This window comes from Sceloporus occidentalis, unplaced genomic scaffold (genome assembly GCF_023333645.1).
Source record: "Sceloporus occidentalis isolate IW3139 unplaced genomic scaffold, rSceOcc1.0.p SCAF_4, whole genome shotgun sequence".
NCBI classification, from domain to species: domain Eukaryota; kingdom Metazoa; phylum Chordata; class Lepidosauria; order Squamata; family Phrynosomatidae; genus Sceloporus; species Sceloporus occidentalis.
In genome coordinates, this window is record NW_028316984.1 from 124,133,772 (window position 1) to 124,159,037 (window position 25,266).

General features: G+C 40.3%; 1 protein-coding gene across 5 annotated transcripts in view; it reads left to right on the forward strand.

Annotated features, from left to right (window-relative positions):
* The window catches only part of LOC149314589 (tripartite motif-containing protein 44-like), a 161,208-nt gene that overhangs the window by 53,018 nt on the left and 82,924 nt on the right, over positions 1 to 25,266 (forward strand). For 4 of the 5 annotated variants that reach the window (XR_016280939.1, XM_089521437.1, XM_089521436.1 and 1 more), the window contains exon 4: positions 18,048 to 18,067. The exons of the other annotated variant lie outside the window; for it this stretch is intronic. Coding sequence is in view for 3 of the 4 variants with exons in the window: in XM_089521437.1 (XP_089377563.1) it covers positions 18,048 to 18,067 (20 nt within the window). In the remaining variant the exon portion in view is untranslated. The remainder of the gene's footprint in view (positions 1 to 18,047; positions 18,068 to 25,266) is intronic. 5 annotated transcript variants of the gene reach the window in all.

Sequence of the window (25,266 nt, forward strand, 5' to 3'; positions counted from 1 at the left end):
TTATATTCATTTAGATTAACCAGATATTCCTGCACTATCTCTGCTGAATTTCCCCTATTCTATCCTCTGCTCCATTATCCTCAGGTTAAGCACCCTTTGCCTTTTCTGAGAAGACTGAGGCAAAGAAGATGTTGAGTAATTCTTGTCAGGAAAAAGCAACATGGGATATATAGTCACAAGAAATATAATATGTATATGAATGTATTTGAAAGTAACATGACACAGCAAAAGCTATTGAAATGGCACATAGGTGTTGCATATAATGTAATTAGAAGTTCCTAAAAGCCAAGGACACATGTGGCAAGGACAAAGTGAAAAGGTGTAAATTGATATCACCTGAAAGTCATTGAGTGGACAGGAATGTATGATGCAATGTGAGGTAAAGATTGAGCCAAGTATGATATGTCAATCATAATGTATGTACACGCCCAGGAGGTGGCAACTGTATAATGAATGGAGAGACAAATGCCTATATAAGCAATAATGTATGGCAATATTTTTTGTGGGTATTGAGTATAGTAGTGTGAGTTTTGTGAGTAGTGAATTGTTTTGTGCATAGTGTATATATTAGAATAAAAGTAGATCTTTTATAGAAGACTACTGTGTTGACTGGTGTCTTGAGAGCTGCACAAGAACCAGCAGACTCCAGAGAAGATTGGAAAACATCTTCAGCCAATTCTCAGAGCTACTGGTCAAACTGGTTGTTCTTCCGCTGACCAGGGGGGTGAGAGTGAAAGCCAGGAGAAGAGCTGCAACTCCCATCATCCCTAACAATTCTGCCTTTTCTCTGTCCTCTGTTAGCATTTTGCCATCTTCTCCATGCAGTGGCCCTACCATTTCCTTCTTCTTCCTTTTGTTGCGGACATATCCAAAAAAGCCCTTTTTATTGTTCTTAACCTCTCTAGGAAGCCTGAATTGATTCTTCGCTTTAGCTTTTCTGATTTTACCCCTACACATGCCTGCTATTTCTTTGAATTCCCCTTTGGTGATTTCCCCATTTTTTCCATTTCTTATACATGTTCCGTTTAAAACTTAGCTCAGATGAAAGTTCCTTCATCATCCATCCTGGTTTCTTGAGACATCTCCCATTTTTCTTCCTCACTAGAACTGTTTTAATTGTACCTTCAGTATCTCCCTTTTGAGAAACTCCCATCCATCCTGAACTTCCTTCTCTTTTAGTATTCCTGACCATGGCATCACCCCCAGTATTTCTCTAAGTGTACTGAAATCAGCTCTCCTAAAGTCTAGAATGCGTGTCTGACTATGCCTGGCTTATCTTTTCCACTGTAAAACAAACTCCAGGAGAACATGGTCACTTCCACCTAATGATCCCACCACTTGCACCCCATTAACCAAGTCATCCCTGTTGGTTAGAATCAGATCTAAAATAGCAGATCCCCTTGTTGCCTCTTCCATCTTTTGGACAATGAAACTGTCATCAAGGCAAGTGAAGAATTTGCTAGCTAGACCTTGAAGGTTTGGCTGAGTTTGACTTCCAGCAAATATCAGGATAGTTGAAGTCACCCATCACTACTACATCTCTCCTTTCTGAGTGTGTGATCATCTGTTCTAGAAAGGCATCATCCAATTCCTCCATCTGACTTGGAGGTCTATAGTAGACTCCCACAATGACATCCCTGTTGTTTCCCTCCCCTTTAATTTTTATCCCAATGCTCTCCACCTAGTTTCAAGTTTTGATGTCCTGGATCTCTTCACTGGTGTAAATATCCCTGAGATATAATGCTGTTCCTCCTCCTTTCCTGTTTGGCCTGTTTCTCTTAAAAAGGTTATATCCCTCTATTTCTACATTCCAGTCATGAGACTCATCCCACCAGGTTTCAGTAATGCCTATTATATTATATTTGCTTTGTTGTACTAAGAGTTCAAGTTCATCTTGCTTATTTCCCATGCTCTGTGTATTAGTGTAGAGACATCAAAGAGCATGTGTCCCTTTGCTGCCCGGGCAAGATTTTTTGCCTCCCACTGTTGTGTCCTTGCACTCTTTGCCTTGTTCCCTCTATGACGTTTGGCTATTTTCTCCAGCCCTTTTGCCTTCCAGAATACTGTCTCCCTCCCCAACATAACTCAGTTTAAAGCCCTCCTGACCAAATTCTTGAGACTGTTGGCAAAAACGTTTTTGCCAACTGGCGTGAGATGCAACCCATCCCTTGCCAGAAGTCCCCCCTCATGGAACTGCAGACCATGATCAAGGAATCCTAATCGCTCAAGGTGGCACCATCCGCAGAGCCAGTTATTCACCTCTGCTATTTTCCTGATTTTATTGAGGTGGACAAACATTACAAATCTAGCCTATTTTTGTCACTCCTCCTTTAGTCGCTGGAAATAAAAACAACATATCCATCAAACATTTAATGTGGTATAGACAAAGATTTTGAAGCAGGACATAAGATCTGTTGAATTAGAACAGACTCCATGGGATTTAGTTGCTGGTGGCTAGCCAATACCCCTGGAAAGAATTCAAAGATCTCACCAAGTTGCCCCATAGGAACTAATAATAAAGTTCCTATTTATCACAGCAATAACAGTTGGTAGACCTGTCCACTGTGCTGAATCATTTTAAAAACCATCTCATGAGCTTGCCTCCACCACTTCATTTGACAGCAAGTTCCATACATAATTATGCATTGTGTGAAAAGGTACTTTTCTTTTGTCTGTCATGAATCTACTGCCAATCAATTTAATAGAGTGACCCTAAGTTCTAATATTATGAGGAGGGAAGAAAAAAACCTTTCTTTCACCATGTCATTTGAAATTCTGTAAATCCCCAGTGTCGCCACCCCCTATTATCTTCTACCTAATCTTAAATAGCCTGAACATTTAGCCTTTTAGCTTACAAAAAGCTTTCTAGCTCCCTAATCATTATGGCTGTCCTCTTCTATTTTTTACAGCTCTATTTTATCCATTGTGAAACCAAATAGTTGGATTAATGCATTCTGAACTTGATTAAGTGTGCAAGAAAAACTGCTCGTTTAGACCAGTGGTTCCCAACCTTCCTAATGCTGCGACCCTTTAATACAGTTCCTCATGTTGTGGTGACCCAAACCCATGAAATTATTTTCATTGCTACAGTGGTACCCCGGGATACGAATTCACCGCGTTACGAAATTTCCGGGGTACGAAAAAGTTCCATTGGAAAAAACTGTTCCGGGTTACGAAGGATTTTTCGGGTTACGAAATTTATTTCGGCGCGAAATTCAAATCGGAAGCCGCGGCTAGTGGTTTCCAGCGCCTTTTCGGGTTGCGAAATGTATCGGGTTACGAACGGCGCCGCGGAACGAATTAAATTCGTAACCCGAGGTACCACTGTACTTCATAACTGTAATTAAATAGATGTTTTCCAATGGTCTTAGGCGACCCCCATGAAAGGGTCATTTGACCCCCAAAGGGGTCCCGACCCACAGGTTGGGAACCACTGGTTTAGACCATCAACCTATCTTGTTGCTGCTGCTGTTGTTGTTATCTACCCTCATATCAATCTTGACCCGTTGTGACCCTGTAGATGAGACATTTTGTTACTACAGTGGCCAACCAGATGCCTATGGAGTTTACAAAACAGACGTGAGTAGTATAGCACTAGAACTTGGAAAATTTACCTTTTTGGCTTACAACTCAAAAACTTCCCAGCTAGCATGGCCACTTGCCATAATAGTTGGGGGATTCTGGGACTTGTGTTTTTAAAAACGTATTTACCTAGCTTCAAATCATGCCCATAAAATAAAGATACATATGGCTTCTGATTTTGGAGTCCATTGGTTGATTTATCCTCTGTATATCACTGATTTTTTTAAAAATGGAGTCCATGAAGGAACTTCAATCCCCTGATAAGAGTTTTACATACAGAAAGTTCCAGGTTTGATCCTTGGTGTATCTAAATAGAGCAGGAAAGACTGGGGAGCTGCTTTCAGTCATTGTCAAAAATACTCAGATAGGTGGCTCAGTTGTGTGATTTTGTTTGGGAACAAAGCAGGGGGAAGCAGGGGTGAGTACAGCCTTCCCCTTCCAGGCCCTTAGAGAGTTGCCCGACTTCACAGCCTTCATTAGGGCAATTTTTGCCCAGGAAGCTGCCTCATAGCTTAGGGGCATCCTACCTGGCCCAAGATCAGCCAGCGGTCATCAGCTGGCTCCCGTTGGAGCACTCGGTGGCTCCCCCTCCTCTGCCCGAGTGGGACTTGGCCCTGAGACCCTCGGTGCTGCCTCCCCTCTCAGCGGGGGCTCCCAGAGCTTAGGGGATCAGCATCATCATTCTCCTCCCAAGGGCTTTATGGGCTGAACTCTCCCGACTACCAAGCGTGGTGGATCCCTGACTGGTCCTCCAGCCCTCGCCAGGCCTCATCTGGGCGAACCCAATCGTCCCTGGTGAAGTCCGGACTCCAGGGTCTGTAACCGGATCCCTGCCGATCACGGAGGTTGCCGCTCCACCTTCCCACGTGGTCCTCCCTCATGGCGGCAGCCATCCTGGACACGTGACTGGTGGCAGCCATCTTTTTTCACATTTATGTTCTTTATCAACTCCAGGAAGTATACTGTCTGGACTGGTGACTTACTAGTTTGTGAATTGTCAGTGTCAGAAATTTAGCTTTGATAATTTTTGCATTGTGTTTTTCAGTAGCCCCTTGAAAATGAAAGGTGTCAGGCACTATCTTCCATATGTCTGCCCGCTAAACCACACAAATATTTTTAGCCTCTCTGTAATCTCCCTAGAGGTGTATAAAATTATGTATGCAAGGAGAAAAAGGATAGAAAGAACCTCTTCCTTTCTCATTATCCTACAACCCAGAGTCATCCGCTGAAGTAGAATGGTGGGAAATTAGCAAGTGCATTTCTATACCATTTAGCAGTGCACTTAAGCACTCCCTAAGCGGTTTACAAAGTATAAGGTAATTGACCCCAACAAACTGGCTACTCATTTTAGCGACCTCGGAAGAATGCAAGCCTGAGTCGAGCTTGAGCCCTTTCGCTGGTATTGAACTTGTAACCTTATGGTTTGTGAGTGAGTGGCTGCAGTACAGGCATTTAACCACTGTGTCACGAGAGCTCTTAAAGGAAGTAATTGACAGTACAGAGGTAAACTTTGAATTTGCTGCCATAAGATGTAGTGATTTCTGCAAAACTGAATTACTTTAAAAGGGGGTTAGATAAATTCATAAAGGTTAGGACCGTCACTGTCTGCTAGCCAGTATTTCACTTCCAATGTGTATGTATGTGTTTTCATGTCACCTGTCAACTTGTGCTAACTCCATAAATTTCATAGGGTTTCATAGTTGAGGAATACTCAGAGGTGGTTTTACCAGTTTCATCCTCTGAAATATAGCCTTTGAATTGTTGGCAGTCTCCCATTGAACTTCTAACCAGGAGTGATCCTGCTTAGCTTCCAAGATCAGAAAAGATCTAGTGCCTTTAGGGTATTTAGGCCCATATCATCTCTATCAGAGGCAATTTAGTACTGTATCTCAGGTAGTGGCAAAATGAGACAGAGGGGTTCATTTCCACTTGTGCTTATGGGCTTCCTATAGACAACTGGTTGGCCATTGTGTGAACAGAAAATCCAGCCTTTAGTCTTTTCCTATCTTTCTTTCACCCCTTTGTCTTCTAACAGTCTAGCTACCTCTCTGGTTTCCTGCTCTTTCCTCATATTTTCACAGAGTTTGTGTTTGTTTTTATTTTTGTAATGTGAGCCCAAATTTCATATTTTAAAGGAAGTAATCTCGGATTTATGCGTTTCTTGACTTTAGCTAGTTAATGACACTGACAGCCTCCTAGATTTGGTTTCTTAATCAATGGTTATAATTTTGGGGAGCTTCTATTGTAGAATTTTGTTGGATCTAGATGTAAGAGGGAAACAAGATTGGGTCAGACAATTTGAATTTGCCATGATTGGGTCATGGCAAGGTGCATTTTGTACTGGGTGAACATGAAACCAGTGCCTTTCTTTCAAGAGATATCATGTGCTTCAGTTAATGGGAAAATGGGATTGGGAACTACTTGTGGGTATACTTGTCAGCTACTGGTGTTATGTTGGGGCAACTTTCAATTTGCTTAGGAAGGTAAATTTGATAGCATGTTAGTTAAAGTGTCCAAGAAGCTTCACAATAATTCTATCTGATGCCAGACCCTAGTTGTTTTGTAGGTTTAAGCTGAGATACTACTCCCTTGTAGTCTGTTCCCTGGCCAGTTGTTCTAAAGTTTGTGTAGAAACTGTACTCTTGTTCTTACCGGACTGTATACTTATTCAAATTGAGTTGGCTACTTCCCTGATTTCTATTAACTTCTCAAGTTCCGGTTAGAGTAATGAGAATTAGTGGATGTTCCCAAGTTTCCTTGCCATACTATTTTTTGGGACTCAGTATTTCCATCCATATTGATTTTATAGAGGAGTTACTTACTGTTAAGCTTCATAGTTAATTGGATTTGCTGGTTTGGACACACACAAAAAATATTCACAAAATCTCTCAGATTTTTTTTTATAGATCTAGCAATAATTATATTTTTAGTGAACATTTCTGTTCAACCAGATTTTTAATATGTCTGCCACACCTATATTTTCATTTAGAGTGAAACTGTCAAGTCCCTCCATCTTAACTTGTCAGATGTTTGTATCTCCCAGCATTGGTTGCTACCTTGTTTCAGTGCAAAACTACCACTCTTGTAGACATTTTGCTGGGGGTTTTTCCAGCAGGAGAGCATTTAGATGGATGGGAGAGACTGGAGTCTGAAAAATCAGCCTTAGGTGCTTCGTACAGCCACATGCCAAGAATTTATAGTCTAAGGCAGCCATGTCTAGTCCAGCCCATTCTTTATGGTTTTGACTATAACTTAAATTCCAATAATAATAATAATAATAATAAGAAGAAGAAACTAAGACCAGGAATTGCAGTGATATACTGTACGTATTTTTACATTAAAATCTACTTGATACATAGTATTTAGAGGTAACATTTGTCTGAAACAAAAGAAAATGAACATTTTGTGTTAAATATTTTATTCATTCTAAAAGAAAATATTTCATAAACAGCTTTTTTAAAGTTTACAAGGAAAAAAAGAGGGTTGAGGGGAAAATCGTGTATTCTGAATTTGACCATTTTGATGGGTCTTCACATCCTCAGTTGTCAGTTAAAATTATCTTCATAAATATTTTTGATAATGTAAAAGCCAGCTTGAAGGGTACGGAATGAATATGAGAATAGGGAGTGATCACATCTGCATACCTAATGCACAGATATACCGCAGAATATTAATTGGGAACATGGAGCAGAGGTACACATTTCTCGGGGTTGGTGCCAGTTGTGCAAGAGCTCAGGGCAGAGGTCCAGGTTTTGGCTCAGTAAAATGTACAAATGAGTATCCAAACTCAGGAGGCCTATGATACCACATTTTGAAACCAAAGAAGTGAAACACTATGGCTAGATCCATTCTTTAAGTTATTGAATGGTGAGTCAACATGTAGAGAAATCTAATGGATTAAGTGGCTCTAAAGGACAATGTCATATAAAGAGGTACTCCTATCCCCTCCAATGAGACCATTATGTACAGAATATAAAATGATTTAAATCTACCACTGTTTTGGCTACTCGGTGCAAAAAACCAAAATAACTTTAAAGCAGTACGTAGAGAGATCTGGTAGCACCTTTGAGACTAACTGATAGAAAGAAATTGCTCAAAGGTGCTACAAGATCTCTCTATGTACTGATTCTACATACTAACATGGCTATATCTTTGAATTCTAACTTTAAAGCAATTACTTATCTGCCTCTTGCTCTTGTTGTCATACTATTTCATGCTAATCTTGCCAGTATATTTAAGTCGTTACTAAAAGTGATATAATGTGTTGTCTTATTATTTAAAGAATAATATGAAATAAAAGTACCCACTGAATTAGATACAAAGGACAAAGTATGTTTTTGCTATGAGAATCATCTGGGGGTTTGTTTTGTTTTGTTCTCATAGAAAGCCTGCACTTTCACAACATAGGTTTGCAAGTCAAATGTTTGTTTTTGGTTCTGCTCCCATCTAAGAGTCTTTTTTGACACTTCTCTCAAAGAAATAAATTTAACCTACCAAAAACTTCAGTCACTTCCTAGAAGTTGTACCAATTATAACTTCAAGAAACTGGGTTAAGAAGGAGCTTGAATTCAAATTGTGACTGTTTTGTTTTTGTTCTGCTTTGAGCAAAGGTTAAATCCATTCAGTACCTTTTGATTCACTTGTCTTGGGAAAGGGAACTGTTGATGTTTGACAGAAAGATGGTGACACTGTTGAGCTTTTTTTAGATCACAGAAATCTTTTTACTGTCAGAAAGCAAATTACTTGTAGTGATCATTGTGTGTGAGGATTTCTCGTTCTCTAGACTCTTGAAGACATGAATGGTGACTCCTGATCTAAAGAGACACATAAAGAAATACTGAGCAGCCCACGAGCTCTGTTAGTCAGTCATGCAGTGATAATTCCACATTGACCTTCTTCAGGTTATCTTTGGCCTGAAAGAAACTGAAGTTCTTCAGTGTCTTGAAAGGTACAGTACAGAAATGTAATGATAAACATAGATAGCTGGTGCTTTCAGAAAACAATGGGTGCCATGAGACATGCCTGTGCTTCTAAGTCACTCCCACCAGTGAGGCCTGGCAGGGTTGAGAGAAAAAAAAAGTAGTTTTGTTTGTGGGAATTTCTGGCCCTCCAGATGTTGGATTGAAACTAGCCAGCCTAGTTAATGGTGTAGAATGACTGGAGATGCGACCCAACAACGTCGGAAGTGCCACACATTGGCTATAGAGTTACTGTGTATAACAGAATACATACATAGTTTTTTGTGGGTTTTTTGGGCTATATGGCCATGTTCTAGAAGAGCTTATTCCTGAGAAGATGCCAGCACAGATGCTGGCAAGACATCAGGAATAAACTCTTCTAGAACATGGCCACATAGCCTGAAAAACCCACAAAACACTATGGATGCTGGCCATGAAAGCCTTTAACTTCACACAGAATATATACAGTTACTGTGTGTGCTGACAGATACCCTGCCACTAACAAATTAAAACCATGCACAATAACATATTCCCATTGATCATCACTGTCCAAGCTACAGCACTCTCTCAATCAGAAACCTTACAACAAGAAACTCGGCCTTATAACGCATTACTTATTATATATGTACACAAAAAAAATTCTGCACATAGAAGACTTTTGAGAAAAAATGGCTCATTTTTAGATGCAGAAAATATGACAAGGAGTCTGGGAAGAGGATCATATTTTCCTTTATTATTCTATTAGATCCTGGAGACAAACAGGGCAAAGGTGCTAGTAATCTTTCCTGAGAGCCAGATTCCTTCAAAAATTGAATGTGTGGCACTGGAAATGTTGGGTGAAGACAAGTGAATTGGCTGCAGACATATGATGGGTGGATTCATGGTTAGGAGTCTCAAAATGCAAATCCGTTTTTTCTGAACCTACATTTGCTGTTGCAATGCAGCAACTTTATAAACAACCTGGTTAACTAAAGAGATTTAAGAGCAATTACCCCATCTAATTTCCTATCCATATTACTTTTGTTTGAATTTACCCTATAGATTCTCCAAATTAATTTCCCTGTTGCTACCTTCTTTCCCAGAGGAAGGGAGGAAATTCCTTTTTTCTTACAGATGTTACATCAGTTTGTACCCTAGGACAGCTGTCTTCCATGCTCTCCCAACCACATTAGCATAGCCACTAGGGTATGGAGTATGCTGAAGTGTGTTCCCAAGAGAGGATTCTTAGAACATCATCAGTGATGATAGATGAGACTTCCTCTACAACATGGAAATGAAGTGGCTGTTCTTCTATATATAGAAGTCTGTAGATGCAGAGAGGAACGAACGCATTAACCACATTTGTACTGTATTTACTATCTCAGTGTATTGGTGCGAGCACCAGAGGGACAAATTTTGAAATTACCATCTGTGACGAATTGACTTACAAACCAGCCAATCAGAAGCCAGAGATCCACTAGCCAATCAGGTGCTGGCTGAGGAATTTGAACATTCCGCTTGGCAGTTGGGTTGAGTCAGTTAGGGTTTGGAATCCTGAGGGATGAAGATGGAGTTCAGTGGGGAAGATAGGATTAGAGACTGAGGGAACAGTATTTTGATAATAGACCAAGGAAGGGTCTGTTAGGTCCAGAGAGGGACAATATTAGTTCTGGAGAGTCTAGAGAGGAGAGACTCAGTGTAGCCAGACTCAGAAAGAGGGGTTTGGGTTACCTAATTTCTTGAGTGATAGTATAGCCACCGGATAGGCATAGACATTGTGGGTCCATTACCACAGGCAACCCAGAGAGGAAAGAGATACATTCTGACGCTGATAGACTATGCTACAAGATATCCAGAGGCAGTGGCTCTGAGAAATATGGAGACCCTAACAGTGGCCAACGCTTTTAATAAACATTTTTGGTAGACTAGGATTTCCTAGTGAGATCATCTCAGATTTGGGAAGTCCTTTTACTTCTAAGTTGATACAAAAACTATGGGAGGTCTGTGGGGTTAAACCTTTGACCACATCAACTTATCACCCACAAGGGAATGGATTAGTAGAAAAATTTAATGGGACACTGGTCAACATGATTAAAGCATATACCACAGAAAACCCATGAGATTGGGACCTCAAGTTACAACATTTATTATTTGCCTATCGTGAAGTCCCACAAGAAAGCTTAGGATTCAGTCCATTCGAGCTAATGTTTGGACGTAAGGTACAAGGACCTTTAAACCTTAGACACGAGTGGGAAAATACAGTCGAAAGAGAGCCAGAAGATGTGGTATCCTATATCCAAAACTTGATGACGCCCCTAAATCAAGCATTACAAAGTGCTGGGGAAAACGTAAAGACGGCTCAAGGTTGACAGAAGTCATGGTATGATAAAAAGGCTCGAGTCAGAGAGTTCCTGCTGGGAGATGAAGTTTTACTTATGCGAACAACAAGAGGAAACAAACTACAATATGCCTGGTCCGGTCCATTTCAAGTGACAGAGAAAATCAATGACATAAACTATATAGTGGACTTGGGGGAAAAGATGGGATGTAAGTTTGTACACGTGAATATGTTAAAGCCCTATCACAGGAGAGAAAATCTAGTATTATACGTATTATATGTGGTTAAAGAGACTGAGAATGATGAGATTGCCATTCCCAGTTGGAGACAGGAGAATGGGGGAAAAGAAAATCATAGAATCATAGAATCGTAGAGTTGGAAGAGACCACTAGGGCCATCCAGTCCGACCCCCTGCCATGCAGGAAATCCAAATCAAAGCATCCCTGACAGATGGCCATCCAGCCTCTGTTTAAAGACCTCCAAGGAAGGAGACTCTATCACCCTCCGAGGGAGTGCATTCCATTGTCGAACAGCCCTTACTGTCAGGAAGTTCCTCCTAATGTTCAGGTGGAATTGTGGGTGATGGGACCATCAAGGCCGAAACTTCTAAAGTAGAAGCCATAGATAACTGGCCCGTCCCTACTTCAAAAAAAGGTGTGTGGTCATTCCTGGGATTGGCAAGATACTATAGGAAGTTCATTCCAAATTTTAGCAGTATTGCCAGCCCATTATCCGATTTAACCAAAAAGGATAACCCTGCTAAAGTTCTCTGGTCAGAAAAATGTGAATTCACTGAATTAAAACGCCTGATGACCACGGCTCCGGTTCTGATGGCTCCGGATTACACCAAGGCTTTCATAGTTACTACGGATGCCTCTAATGTTGGTCTGGGTGCTGTGTTAAGCCAAGAAGGGGAAGAGGGTCAGATCCATCCGATCTTATATATAAGTAAGAAATTCCTACCTGGAGAAAGACACTTAGCCACAATTAAAAAAAAAATGTTTGGCTATAGTGTGGGCTGTAAATAAACTTAAGCCATATTTGTGGAGAAGAAAGTTCGTGATCAGAACAGATCACTCTCCCTATTGTTGGTTAAATCGGACACGGGGAAATAACAGCAAGTTATTACGATGGAGTCTTATGTTACAGGACTTTGACTTTGCTATTCACTATGTCAAGGGTAAGGAAAATGTAGTGGCTGATGGTCTCTCTAGACAATTTGAAGAGGGGTAAAAGAAAAGAGACAAGGTTTGTAAACAGGTTGATATGATAATGTATATAAGTGAAATATATATGTATATAGTGACGATGTTTACTTATTGTTTGTATAATGTTATATATAATGGGTAAGTATAATTTATAACTGAGAGTTCCTTGGCCCATATAACCGTTTGGTTATGAGTGTGAATGAACTTATTAAAGGGGGGAGTGTGTGACGAACTGACTTAAAAACCAGCCAGTCAGAAGCCAGAGATCCACTAGCCAATTGGGTGCTGGCTGAGGAGTTTGAACATTCCGCTTGGCAGTTGGGTTGAGTCAGTTAGGGTTTGGAATCCTGAGGGATGAAGATGGAGTTCAGTGGGGAAGATAGGATTAGAGACTGAGGGAACAGTATTTTGATAATAGACCAAGGAAGGGTCTGTTAGGTCCAGAGAGGGACAATATTAGTTCTGGAGAGTCTAGAGAGGAGAGACTCAGTGTAGCCAGACTCAGAAAGAGGGGTTTGGGTTACCCAATTTCTTGAGTGATAGTATAGCCTGTGTGGCTGAGTTATTAGAAAGTTAAAACCAGATTTATATATATATGTGTGTAACAAAAGAAGATATAGTAACAACTTCATGTCAAAGTTACCTTTGCCTATTCTGTGTTAAAATAAACTTTTATTATTGTTTAACTATCCACTTGGCCTGTGATTTAACATCCATCCACACTACTGACCTTTAAAAACCCGAAGGGGTGTTGGGTCACAAAGAAGGAAAGAATTGTGAGGTGGTGGGGCAACGTTACACCATCTTGAAGAGAAAAAGAGGAAACACAATACAGGAAAAAACATTCTCATTGTTTGTTTTTAAATGGAATTCCTATATATTCCATTCAATGAAATTTCATTTCTTTGATGTCTTTTTCACAGAATCACAATCATAATCATACACACACAACTAGACAAAACTGCTGCCTCTTAAAACAGTCTTAGAATGTGGGTTTTGCACATTCATGGGGGTCCTGTGCCCCTAAACCCAGTGAATGTGGAGGGCCCACTGTAGTTGTCTACTCACCACTGTGATCAGCTTGGTCTTCCCTAGTAAAGGTGATAGCTACCGCACCAAACACAGTTGGGCAAAGCGACTCATGGCCAAAGCAGCCAAATGGCTTTCCAGGGATCCAAGAGCAACCTCAGGCTTGCAGAGAGGAAGCAACCCCATCCAGAGCAGTTTGTAACCCCATCTTCAAGTTTGCTGTCCTATTGAGCAACAGAACCTGTCTAGATTAAGCCTGTTTATTCGCCCGCAGCCAGGCCATGATGAAGAACCTCCACAGCCACCTTGACATCAATTACAAAAGTAAGATAGAGCTAGGTATCATCAGCATCCTGATGGCCCTCAACTCCAAAACTCTGGATGATTTCCCCCAGAGGCTTCATGTAGGTGTTTAAAAGCATAGGAGACAGTACTGAGCCCCATTAGACTGTAAGGGCCTCCCCTTGCAACTTTGTGACAAAGAATAGAGAATTGCACCCTCAGAAGCTTCCAGGGATGCTGTTCTCTTAGTAAACATATCACCACGCACCTTATTTATTTACAAAAACATGTAGACATAACCTTTTAGTCACTAGTGGTTTTATGAAGAAGAGTGGGTGCAGCCCATGGTTGTCCAAGGGTGATGGTTGAAAATAGGGCAGGTGGCCTCTAGGTCTTCTGCATTTGGCCATCCCTGCTACAATGTCTTGTTGTAGTGAATTCCATAAGCTAATCATGAATTGTGTGAGGCAGTATGCCTTTTCGTCTTAAAAAATACAAGAAATAGTGAGTGTCAAAGTTGCTGTGCCATAGGTGTAGTGCTAGAACCAATAAATAGAAGAATTAATTTAAACAGAACTGCAATTCAAGCAATAATAGATAGGGATGGAAACAACTTGTGTTAAATATAATATTGAATGTACTTCTGAATGCAGTAAATTCTTAATTATTGAGGATCAGCCATGTAAATACACTTTCGACCTTGAAATAACATGGTTGCCATTCTGCTGAGTATGTGCCTCATTTCTAATCTCAATGATGAATTTTCATGAAAGAAATTAGAGACAGAAATAGTACTGTTCCAGCACTATGTTCTAAAGTCTGTATTTTCCAAACTTAGGCCCGTTCTAGACGGGCCTTTAATACACCCCCGTCACGTGCTAGGGGTTGGCCGAGGACCTAGTGTCCATACTGGCCTTACCCCTAGCACGTGATGGGGGCGTAAAAATGACGGCACCCTATACACATGGGTGCCGCCATTTTTACGTGCCGGATGCTTAGCATCCGCACGTCCCCCTGCACTTGCAACATCACGAGTGTGCCATTTGTGCACTCGTGCGTCGCAAGCGCGACGCAAAAAGATGTCAAGGAAATGCAACATGGGACATGCAGTTATAGAAATAAAATATGTATGTGAAAGTCAGAATGACTAAGCATGAACAATTAAGAAATCACACAGGTGTAAAGGATGGTGTAATTTAGAAGTCTTGGGAGCCAAGGACAAAATTAAGGAATGTACATTGGTAACACCTGAGACTTGTTACATGTACAAGGTGATCAGATGATGTTCATGGGTTGGACTTGAGTATGGGATGAACAAAAGTCAACCAATCATTGTGAATGTACACACCTACTGGGTGGTAATAGTCTAGTGGGTGGTAACAAACATTTGCTATAATAATTGCCAGTTTTGCTAATGTAACTTGTGGGTAGTTGCGGAGTATTGGTAGAGTGTAGAGATATTGTGGATTGTTAGGCATATAGAGATAGTAACTCTATATAGTAGAATAAAGTAGATCTTTTATGTAAGACTACTGAGTTGTGTTGGTGTCTTGAGTGAAGATACAAGAACCAGCAGAATCCTGATGGTGTTTGGAGACATCTGAAGAAGAAGAGTGAGAAGGCTTGGAGAAGATTGTCAGGGTCTTCAGCCTATTCTCAGAAAACTCTGCTGCTTTGGGAGAAAGCAATAACCACTGGCCAAAGCTGGTCAGCTCAGCTTCATTAACAAGGTGGTGAGTTACAGCCTGAGGTGTAGAGCAACAACTCCCATCATCCCTGACAAAAGAAACCGCTTTTGCGGCTTCTTTTTCCGCCGCCGGGAAGCCTCCCCGTTTGGAGGCTGAGGCTTTCCGGCGACGGAAATGGAGGCGGTGGCAGACGGCCCTTTTTGGGCAGTCTGTAAGCCACCTTAGGCTATTATAAAGGAGGTGAGATGCTGGTGAGATGTTTGGCTCTGAATCTTATGAATATATGGAATTATCTTGTACAGTACTTTCTGCAGTACCATATCATTTGTTTACTTTAGTCAGTGTTATCTTCTGTGATTGGCATTTGCTCTTCAAGGTGTCTAGAGGAAAAGGTCTTTTCTGAGGCCTGCTATCTGAAATTGTTTCAACTTTAGATAGCAGGGTTTAAATCTGGAACATTATGCTTTCAGAGCACCACTGAATCTTAAACTCTGTGTTACCAATATGCTGCCAAGCTGTCCATGCAATGCTTATTTAAGGTTACCTTTAAAGTACCAGTTGTTTACCAGTGGTAAATAATCTGAGAAAGCAATGACGACAACAGGTGTATTTGACGAATAATGTCATACATAATGGTTTTATGTCTAGTTAAATAAATTTGATTAAATTTCAGTACTAACCAAAGTTTATATTCTGCATCTTCTGATTAGACACTCAAAGCAAGCAGCTTTCTGAGCTTTCTTAATGTTGCCCTTTTCTATGCAGAAGAGAAAATATTACTTGCATGACTCCACAGTGGTATTTACATAGAATTGATTATTGCAGTGCCCTTTACTCTCTCTCAGAATGTGATACAAAATGTCTTTACTGCTCTGCTCAGAGTTAGGCACTCTAGTGAGCACTGGGCTTTCGTCTTTCTTTGCCACAGCATTTTAACACCTGTGCATTGTCTTCCATTTACAAGCTTTATGCAAAAGCAGTGTGCAACCAGATGAATGTGTTTGGAATTGTAGCTATTCATTATTCAAGCACCATGGCATATAGACAAACACATAATATGAATGGCTAGGTACCATTAGGGTCTTTTGCAATTACATACCATCTGCCAGCCCAAGCACCTGATAAGTGTTGTCAACTGTCGGCATGGTAGCAGGATGGGAAGATGTTATCATCAACAAGCAGCAATCCTGAGCCATTCCCATCTGGCCGGAATGACCTGAGAATCTGGTGTGAAGGACTAAAGTATGCTTAGCTGACGAGGCTAGAGACGTTCCTTGTGGAGATACTGTTATTACTGCTGCAAGTCCAGTATAATAAATGAGCTGTTCATTGTGCTCTTCTGGTCAAGTAGAGCCTGTAGCATTAAATCTAATGATGATGATTTCTGTTAACAGGGCAGAATCTCTCTTTCATCATTAGTCAGCAGACTCTTTATGTATCTAGATTCATTTCAGTCTGGCTTCAAGCCTGGCTATGGGACAGAGACAGATTACCTCTGTAGGGAACTAGATGGGGCAGTGTGTCCCTGTTGTTTCTGCTGGACTTCTCAGAGGCTTTCACTGACCATGGTACCCTTTGGGGTCACCTCTCTGAGATAGGTCTTGGGGAACGCTGTTTTACAATGACTCTGGCCTCTTAAAGGCGCAACCCCAGAAGGTGGTGCTGGGGAATGCACTTTTGAGATCCTGGTCACTATCCTGTGGTGTCCCTTAGGGCTTCATTCTGACCCCAGTGCTGTTTAATATTTACATGAAATCACTAGGAGAGGTTATCTGGAATTTTGGGACTTGGTGTTATGAGTATGCTGTGATGACACACAACTCTTATCTCTCCTTTCTACCGCACTCCAAGATAGCTGTTTCTTCACCAGTTCCTGCTGTCAGTAATAGACTGGATGAGGGTGAACAAATAGAAACCTAATCCAGACAAGACAGAGGTGTTTCTGGTCAGTCAGAAGGAAGATCAGGGAATAGGGATTCAACCTGTGGTGGATGGGGTTACACGTCCCCTGAAATCTCAGCTTCTACGCTTGGGTGTGCTTTTGGACTCAGATCTGAGCTTGGATGCCCACATTTCAACTGCATCCAGGAGTGCATTTGCATTGTTAAAACTAGTTCTTGAGAAGTCAAATCTGGCTGTGGTGACACATGCCTTGATTACATCCCATTTGGACTGCTGTAACACATTCCACATGGATCTGTGTTTGGAAACTGTTAGGAAAATTCAGCAGGTCCAAAATTCTGTGGCCAGGCTGTTGACCAGGGCAGGATCATGTGACTCTCCTATAAGAAACAGCTGCATTGGCTACTGGTCCATTGCCAGTCAGAATTCAAAGTGCTAGTTTTGACCTTTGAGGCCTTACGTGGCTTGGGCCCAGACTGTCTTCTTATATGCATCTCCTTATTAAAACTAGTGTGATAAGATGTGAAGGGAGGGCTTCCTCTAAGTCTCACCACCTTCACAGGTGCACTTGGTGAGGACTCAAAAGAGAGTCTTCTCAGTGGCTGTGGAACTCCTTTCCATGGGAGGTCCAGTTGGCCTCCTCTCTGCTCTCTTTTTTGCCAGCAGGTGAAGATATTTTTGCTTAGGCAGGCCTTTGAATTTTAATTATGGAGCTGTAGTATATGTATAAAGTGATGTTCTCTCTCTCTCTCTCTGTATAAATAAGTAATATTTTATTGAAACTGTGTTTTAAATGTGTTCTATGTGTTTTAGTCTGTTTAGCTGTCTTTAATAACATTTTAATAATATTGAGATTTAATGTCTTTTTAACATCTGTAAATTACTGTTTTAGCTGGAGCTTTTAAATATTATTTTAAGCCACCTTGAATTCCATTTTGGGAGAAAGGTGGGATATAAATTCAATAAATAAATACATATCTGTTATATATTACTTACAATAATCTAAAGATGAAAATCAACATTTACTGATCTCAACATATGTTTTTTTGCTTGTGTATGTGTGTGTGCTTTTCTTTTGCAGAGTGCAGATGAAGAAACCAGGTAAGCTCACTTGCTTGCTTTCCCCCTTGCCTACCAGCTACCTTTACTTTGTTTAAAGTGTGTGGAAATACCATTGCAGATGGGGTTACATTATGACCCCCATGCCCATTAGGGATACATTCCAGGAGTTACTGTAGAAATGTGAAACTGCAGATAATAGTGAGCTCTGTTGAAAATAATGACTTCTGGTGAAGTTTCCCATAGAACTGTGCTGGAAGGCTACAGATTCCTAGAGAGACAATTCCTAGATCTTCCAACATGACTCTGTGGTCAACCTCCACCAGAAGCATACTGTAGAATCACACTGGAAGACCTAGAAACTGCCTAGAGATATTTTTTTTCAGACATGGGTAAGTGAAACTATGAGTACTGTGGTTATTAGGGAGATGCATGTATGGCTTCTGAATATCAATGCATGAAATGCTGGGGTTGAAGATGCACAGCTCTCTGTGTTGGTCATTAGATCATGTTTTGAAGTCTTGTCATGGAGGACAAGCAGTACGTTTACTTCCTGTTTGAGATATGCTAAAAAAAAACCCACATATTCCTTGAAAATATATGGTGGGTCCTTGGTATCCATTGGGGTTTGGTTTCAGTACCCCTTCCCCCCCCCCCCCATGGATACGAAAATCCATGGATGTTCAAGTCCAATTAAATATAAATATATGCATATTTTCAATCTGTGGATACTTAAATCCATGGATATAATGAATCTGTGGATATGTAGGGCTGACCGTATATATTTTCCACAAGCTCAGAATGCAAAGAAGTCACAGAATCTGAATGAGCCATCAACTGTTCCTTGCCAGATGTGCAGTACTATTCTCCATTAAGCCCTAATGAAGGCCCAGTATTGAGGGTTCATAGGAACTGAAAATGACAATATCTGGAGGGCACCAGATTGGGAAGGATGTCAAACATGTCAGGGATGATGGGAGTTGTAGCTCTTCACCTCTGGCTCAATCTCACCACCTTGTTACGCACCGGCGCTGACCAGTTTTGGTCAGTGGTTAAAGCTTTGCTCTAAAGCAGCAGAGTTACAGAGAATAGGCTGAAGACCCTGACAAACTCTCCAAGCCTTCTCACTCTTGCTTCCACAGAAGTCTTCACACTTCTTCAGGATCCAGCTGGCTCTTGTATCTTCACTCAAGACACCAGACAACTCAGTAGTCTTATATAAAAGATCTACTTTATTCTACTATATACAGCTCCAACACAACTCCAATACTCCTCACTACTATCCACTACTACTACCCACAAAATACATTGGGATTCATAGCCATTATTATAGTCATTGGATAATACCACCCACTGTTGTCTGTTTCCACCCAGTGGGCGTGTACATCCACTCTCATTGGTTCTCTTGGTTTAACCCACAATTAATGATTTCATCATCTCAGCCTTGACCACTTAACAATTCTCAGGTGTTCTCAATTATCCACTTTGCATTTCTGTCCTTGGCATTTAGGACTTGCTAATTCCATTACCTTTTACACCTGTGTGGCTTCTATTTGCTTCTGCTGAGTCATCCTGACTCTCACATACATGTTTTATTTCATTCACTGTATATCCCATGTTGCATTTTCCTTAACAAAACAATATTTCCATTCAACCATCACTGTTAGTATAGGTTCTTTCTATTGCATTCTTTATTTTAAAAACTACCGGGGTTGTACAGATGAATATATAGGGTTGCCTAATTCTTAGCCTAATTTTACCCCTCATGGGACATTGACAAATTGCTGTTCTAGAGCATTCAAGTTGTAATCCAGGATCCAGTCATTGACTCTAGTGATTTAACTGTCATCCTGTGACAGTTGGTGTTGCCTGATATGGGTACTTGATTAAAACTGAATTTCGCACCTTCTTCCACCCTGAACTCAAATTACCATGTGTTCTTTTCAGTTTAGTGATTTGTATCTTTGTAAATATACAAAAATGGGCTGATTTTTCTTTTGGCTGTGAATTTCCACTGTTTTTGTTTTGTTTTGTTTTGTTGTTTTTTTTGAGAGAAGGTTAATGTTAGTCTTCACCACATTTCTTTTCTATTTTGGCCTTTACTACTGTAGCAGGGAAATGGGATTCATTTGGGCAATGCCTGATGCAATTCTTATGGGGTCTATCAGTATGACTTCCACTATTTTGACAATGAATTTGATGCAGAATGACAGGCTGAATGGATTGTTCAGCTTCTTCCTCTCTTCCTGGTTGGTCTTATTTTTCATAGCTTTATATTTTTCTCTGTAGGAGGAAAGACATGCTCTAATCATATGAGATGGACTTGGCATTTGTAATACTTGTAATTTTCATATTGCCAGTCAAATGAATGTTCAGGCAGGTACTATACATCATTATTTCTAGATAGCTTTTACTTTTTTGAATTATTCTTGGGGAAAATTTTTGACTTTCTGGGAAGACATAATCTATGAACAGAAAAAAAGGAGAATGATAAAAGTGAAAAGATGAGATATGCAGATAAAGAACATGAGTTTTAGCTCTTTAGATATTCTGATGGTGATAGTAAAATAAAGAGTACTTGAGGCTTTTTGTGGGTTTTTCAGGCTATTTGACCATGTTCTAGAAGAGTTTGTTTCTGAAATTTTGCCATCATCTGTGGCTGGCATCTGAAGATTCTTCTAGAAACTCTTCTAGAACATGGCCATATAGCCCGAAAAACCCACAAAAAACTATGGATGCTAGCCATGAAAGCCTTCGACTTCACAGTACTTGAGGCCATAGGTATAGAACTTTTCAGGCAGATGTTATGTTACTTTCCCTTCTTATCAGAACTCTTATATTTAAATTCATTTATATCGAGTATTGTATATACCCATGTATAAGTCTAGAAATTCTAGTCAAAAAATGGATTTAAAATACCTGGGTCGACTTATCCACGGGTCAGTGCAAATACTGTACTTTTCTATTTAAAAAGGACACCACCCCCCTGGTGAAAAGCAAGAGCACATCCTGTCCTGCTCATGCTCATAAATTTTACTCTCAATTTATGCATGAGTCATATGAAAATCCATTGTTTTGACCCCAAAACTTGCTGTGGAGTTAGACATGAGATCGACTTATAGTCAGTTATATACTGTAGTTCAGTTTCTTTAAGTGGAATATCCAAAAATGATATTGATTACAGTGTTGGAAGGCAGATTTTCTTAAAATTAAGTGGAAGGAAAAGCTGTATTGATTCTTGTAATTCTCTGGTTTTCCCAATACACCGTTTGGTAGAGTTGACTGTGATTTTGTCAGAAGCCTAGGACACAAAGTTTTCATTGAGTCACATAACTAGTTTGGATCTGGGATGAAAAAAGCTCCTCATAGTCCTCACTTTGGTTACTCAGACCTCTGTCACTGCATCTCAGAAAATATTTGGAAAATCAACCAAATAAATAAATAAATCCTGGTTTCTACCCAACACCTGAGAAATCCAGATCCAGTGCAGGAAACATTTTCCCTTTTGATCTTTGTGGTTCACTTCTCAAAATGAGAATAGAGTAGCTATTTACTTTGTACTCATGAAGTGTATCTCTGTTCACTGATGTAAATGAATACTAGTGAAGACACGTAACCTGTCCATTTCTCATAAGTATATTGCTCATTATTTTGTAATGCAGACGGGCCAAAAGGGTCAAGCCAATACTGTGCCAGCTACAGTCGCACCAGGAATGTGCTGACCACATGAGCCCTCTTCTGAAGTGAGCTGCAGCCACAGTCCTGAACCTGACTGCCATCAGGAGTGGCTTTTCGACACTCATTTTTGTGTTGGCTTTTCTGGGTTGGAGCATTCTCCACATGGCTTCCAGCCACTTTTGAGGAGTGCTTCTTATAAGTGCCCTGCCCTCAAAGCTGCTGTTTCCTGCCCATCTGTTTTGGGCCTTAGAAGCCAATTTTTTGATCCTTTTCGGAGTATCAGGTAAGTTTCAAAGCTGCAGGAGAGTGGCATTGATCCATAGCCCTAGGTAATATGGCTGCAAATATTTTGTTTTCATAACCCTCAGTAACATAGAAACAAATATTTTTTGTAGTTTGTTCAGTCAGCTCTTGGTAAGTTCTGCTAATTATCTTTCTAATATGGGCTTACATTGTACACCTAAATTCTAAAATCCATATACACTTCATTCTCTGTAAGAGAGAAACTGAATGAATGGACAGTTAACTAAACATGGAAGGTGAGGAGCACGCTAGGTCTATGCTGTCCATCATTGGTTTGCTCCATATGAAAAACTAACAAGTCTGAAGAAGAGAGCCTCCTCTATCCATGGAAGATCTTCACAAAAGCCAGAACCCTGGGAAATCAGGCTTTACAATCATGTGAAGACCCTTGATGGCTACAGGAGATTCTCTACTTCAGTCCTGCAACTCTTCATGTGAACAAACTAACAGTGGGAGGACAGGCCTAGCTATTTCTCATCTATCAGTTAATGAATAGTTAACTCTATCTAGAACAGGTTTATTGAGGAGCCTGAGTAGGTTTCCTACCAAATCCAAATTTAAGATTTAGGTCCAAAACACACTGCAGAAATAATCCAGTTTGAGACCGCTTTAGCCGTCCTGGCTCAGTGCTAGAGAATCCTGGGAATTGTAGTTTATTGTGGCACCAGTGCTCTCTGACAGAGAAGGCTAAATGCCTCACAAAAGTACAGTTCCCAGAATTTCCTGGACCAGGGCAGGTAAAGCGGTCTCAAACTAGATAATTTCTACAGTTTGTTTTGAACCCTTGTCATTGAAATAAAGAGACAACCTTCTAATTGGTGGAGCTCAGAATGAATGTTTGGAAAATGAAACTATGTGGTGTTTAGTGTGTTAATCCATGCAGCATTGGTTCTCCAGCATTTTAGACAAGTCTTCTCTCCCCCTCCCCATGTGGTGGTGCTGGAGATTGATCCTGGGGTATTTTGTAAGCAATGCATGCACTCTGTTACTGAGTTCCTGTTCTTCCAATCAATGAAGAATGGCTGATCATGGATTGCAAACTTCAGAACTATGCTGTATTATTGCTTTCTTCAAAAGGGGCTAAAAACTTTAAAATGATGATCTGGGGCCCAGTTAAAATATGGGAAAATAACAGACTTATTCATTATCAAAATGTACATAGTTGAGGTTTGGCATGATCAGCTAGTTTCTCTGATTAGGAGCATAATTCAGTTAAATGAATTAGATAAAATAGTTACCTTATACTCCCCTGGATGTATGTTAAGCTTTCTGATTGCTAATCATAAGAACGGTCCTCTGTTTTCATGGGGGATCCGTTCCTGACCCCACTGCGAAAACGGAAACTCGCCTGTATTCAAGTCCCATAGGCTTGAATGGGTGTGGGCCACAGGGGTGTGCCACATTGAAAATAACGGAGATTGCCCCTCTGTGAATATTCAAGACCATGGACCTCAAGTCTGTGAGAAAGGAGGGGCAACTGTATAGTTGTTGTTGAGAGGGAAATATTGCTTGTGGCCTAGCTATCATGTCCTCTCCCTGCTTGAAATTTCTCGATGCCTCAGAAGTCTTTGTGAGTATCCTAAATCAATGATGATCACTGATTTTATAAGAAGCCTCTCTGGTTAATACCACCTTCTTTGTATTTATGACATCAGTGTTACCCTATCACCAGAGATAATAATCCTGTCCCTGTTGTGTCTGTAATTTTGATTTGATTTAATTGTAATCATATGTTTGTGATTGCAAACTTCTTGGAATGAACTTACTTACACCATCCGGCTGTTCTTCATCATTTCTTTCTAAGTAGCTACATGTTCTCAGAAATGTTTTATGCTGTTCTGCATTACCTGAGCCTCCCACATTCAGCTTATTGGCCAGATGTTCATTACTTGCATATTGTTGATTTCCCATTGTGGAAATTTATGTTACAGCTTTGATTATATGCATAGTTTGCAAAATGAAGATCAGGTAAGTTGTACACTAGTCTTCATCTTACAAGAAAGGAAGGATTGTCACAACATCTCTTCTAAGTAGTTCTGATAGTTTCAACAAACTGACATCCTCACTTTTACATGTTCTGTGTCTGGTTGGCACTTTGATGAAAAATCCACTCAGGTACCACAAAATAAACTGTCTTAAATGGCACTTGACTTAAGTATTTACTTCTTTTGAAGATACTATTGATACTACAGCCTTTTTCTTAGATGTTATGTCTTTTATGTTAGTAAATAACTACTGTCATGCAGTGTGCACATTTGAGTCAAGGAAATGTAAATATATCACTGCTATTTTCTTGGCTTGCAAAACTGGACTCTTCTGCTCCTTTTTTCTTGGTGTTCTCACAATTTTAATAATCCCAAAGTGTGCAGACTTCCAACAACATATTCATTATTATTTTATGGAAAGTGTGTTTTATGACAGTGAGTCCCTTGGGGGTTCTCAGTTGTATTTGGCTGAATGTAGGTAAATGGCTTTCCGTTTGTCTTTCACTGGCGACATGTAACATGGCTGCCTCAAGGGGTGACTTCTGCATTCATTGCTCTCCCATCTCCTCACTAGGTCCCTCTTTCTCACTGGGTCACTTCTCTCTTGCACAAAAGCCTTCAGTTCCCTATGCTTCCTCCATGCATACAAAAGCTTTTCTGCTGGAATACACCATGTGGCATTCTTACAGCTTTAAAAACACACAAACACAGTGACTTAAACTAAGAATTCTTATTAAAGAGATTCAAAATATTAATGCACATTTGCATAAGTTTAACAACATAGCATTCAGTAGCAGGCTGCAGCTTAGTGGTGATATTGAGCCTCAGAGGCTCTCTTTTTTCAGTTCAAAGAGCAGGCTCAGAAACAGTGTTATGATTTTTAGTCCTTTAAAAATATATAGATTTACTTATGTTTTATATATATTAAAATATTTATATTCCATCCTATCTCATAAGACATGGGAGTATTGTGAAGACAAAAGAGCAATTTAAAATAAAGCAGTTTAAAACTATTTAACTTGGTCTAAAATACATAAAAGAAAATTTATAAAACAAATCAGCTACCAAGTACTTGTACAGATTGAAGCCACTGCCTTAGATCCTAAAGGCTTAGGGTTTGGTGGTTAAATGACATTACCATTGCCTCCAGTTGAGTCTCCAAATAGAGACCATTCTACATCAGGGTGGATGGCAGAGCAGCACAGAAGGCCTTTTCCTTCATCTCTACATAGTGTATTTCGTCCACTGGTGGGAATCAGACAAGACTCATTTCAA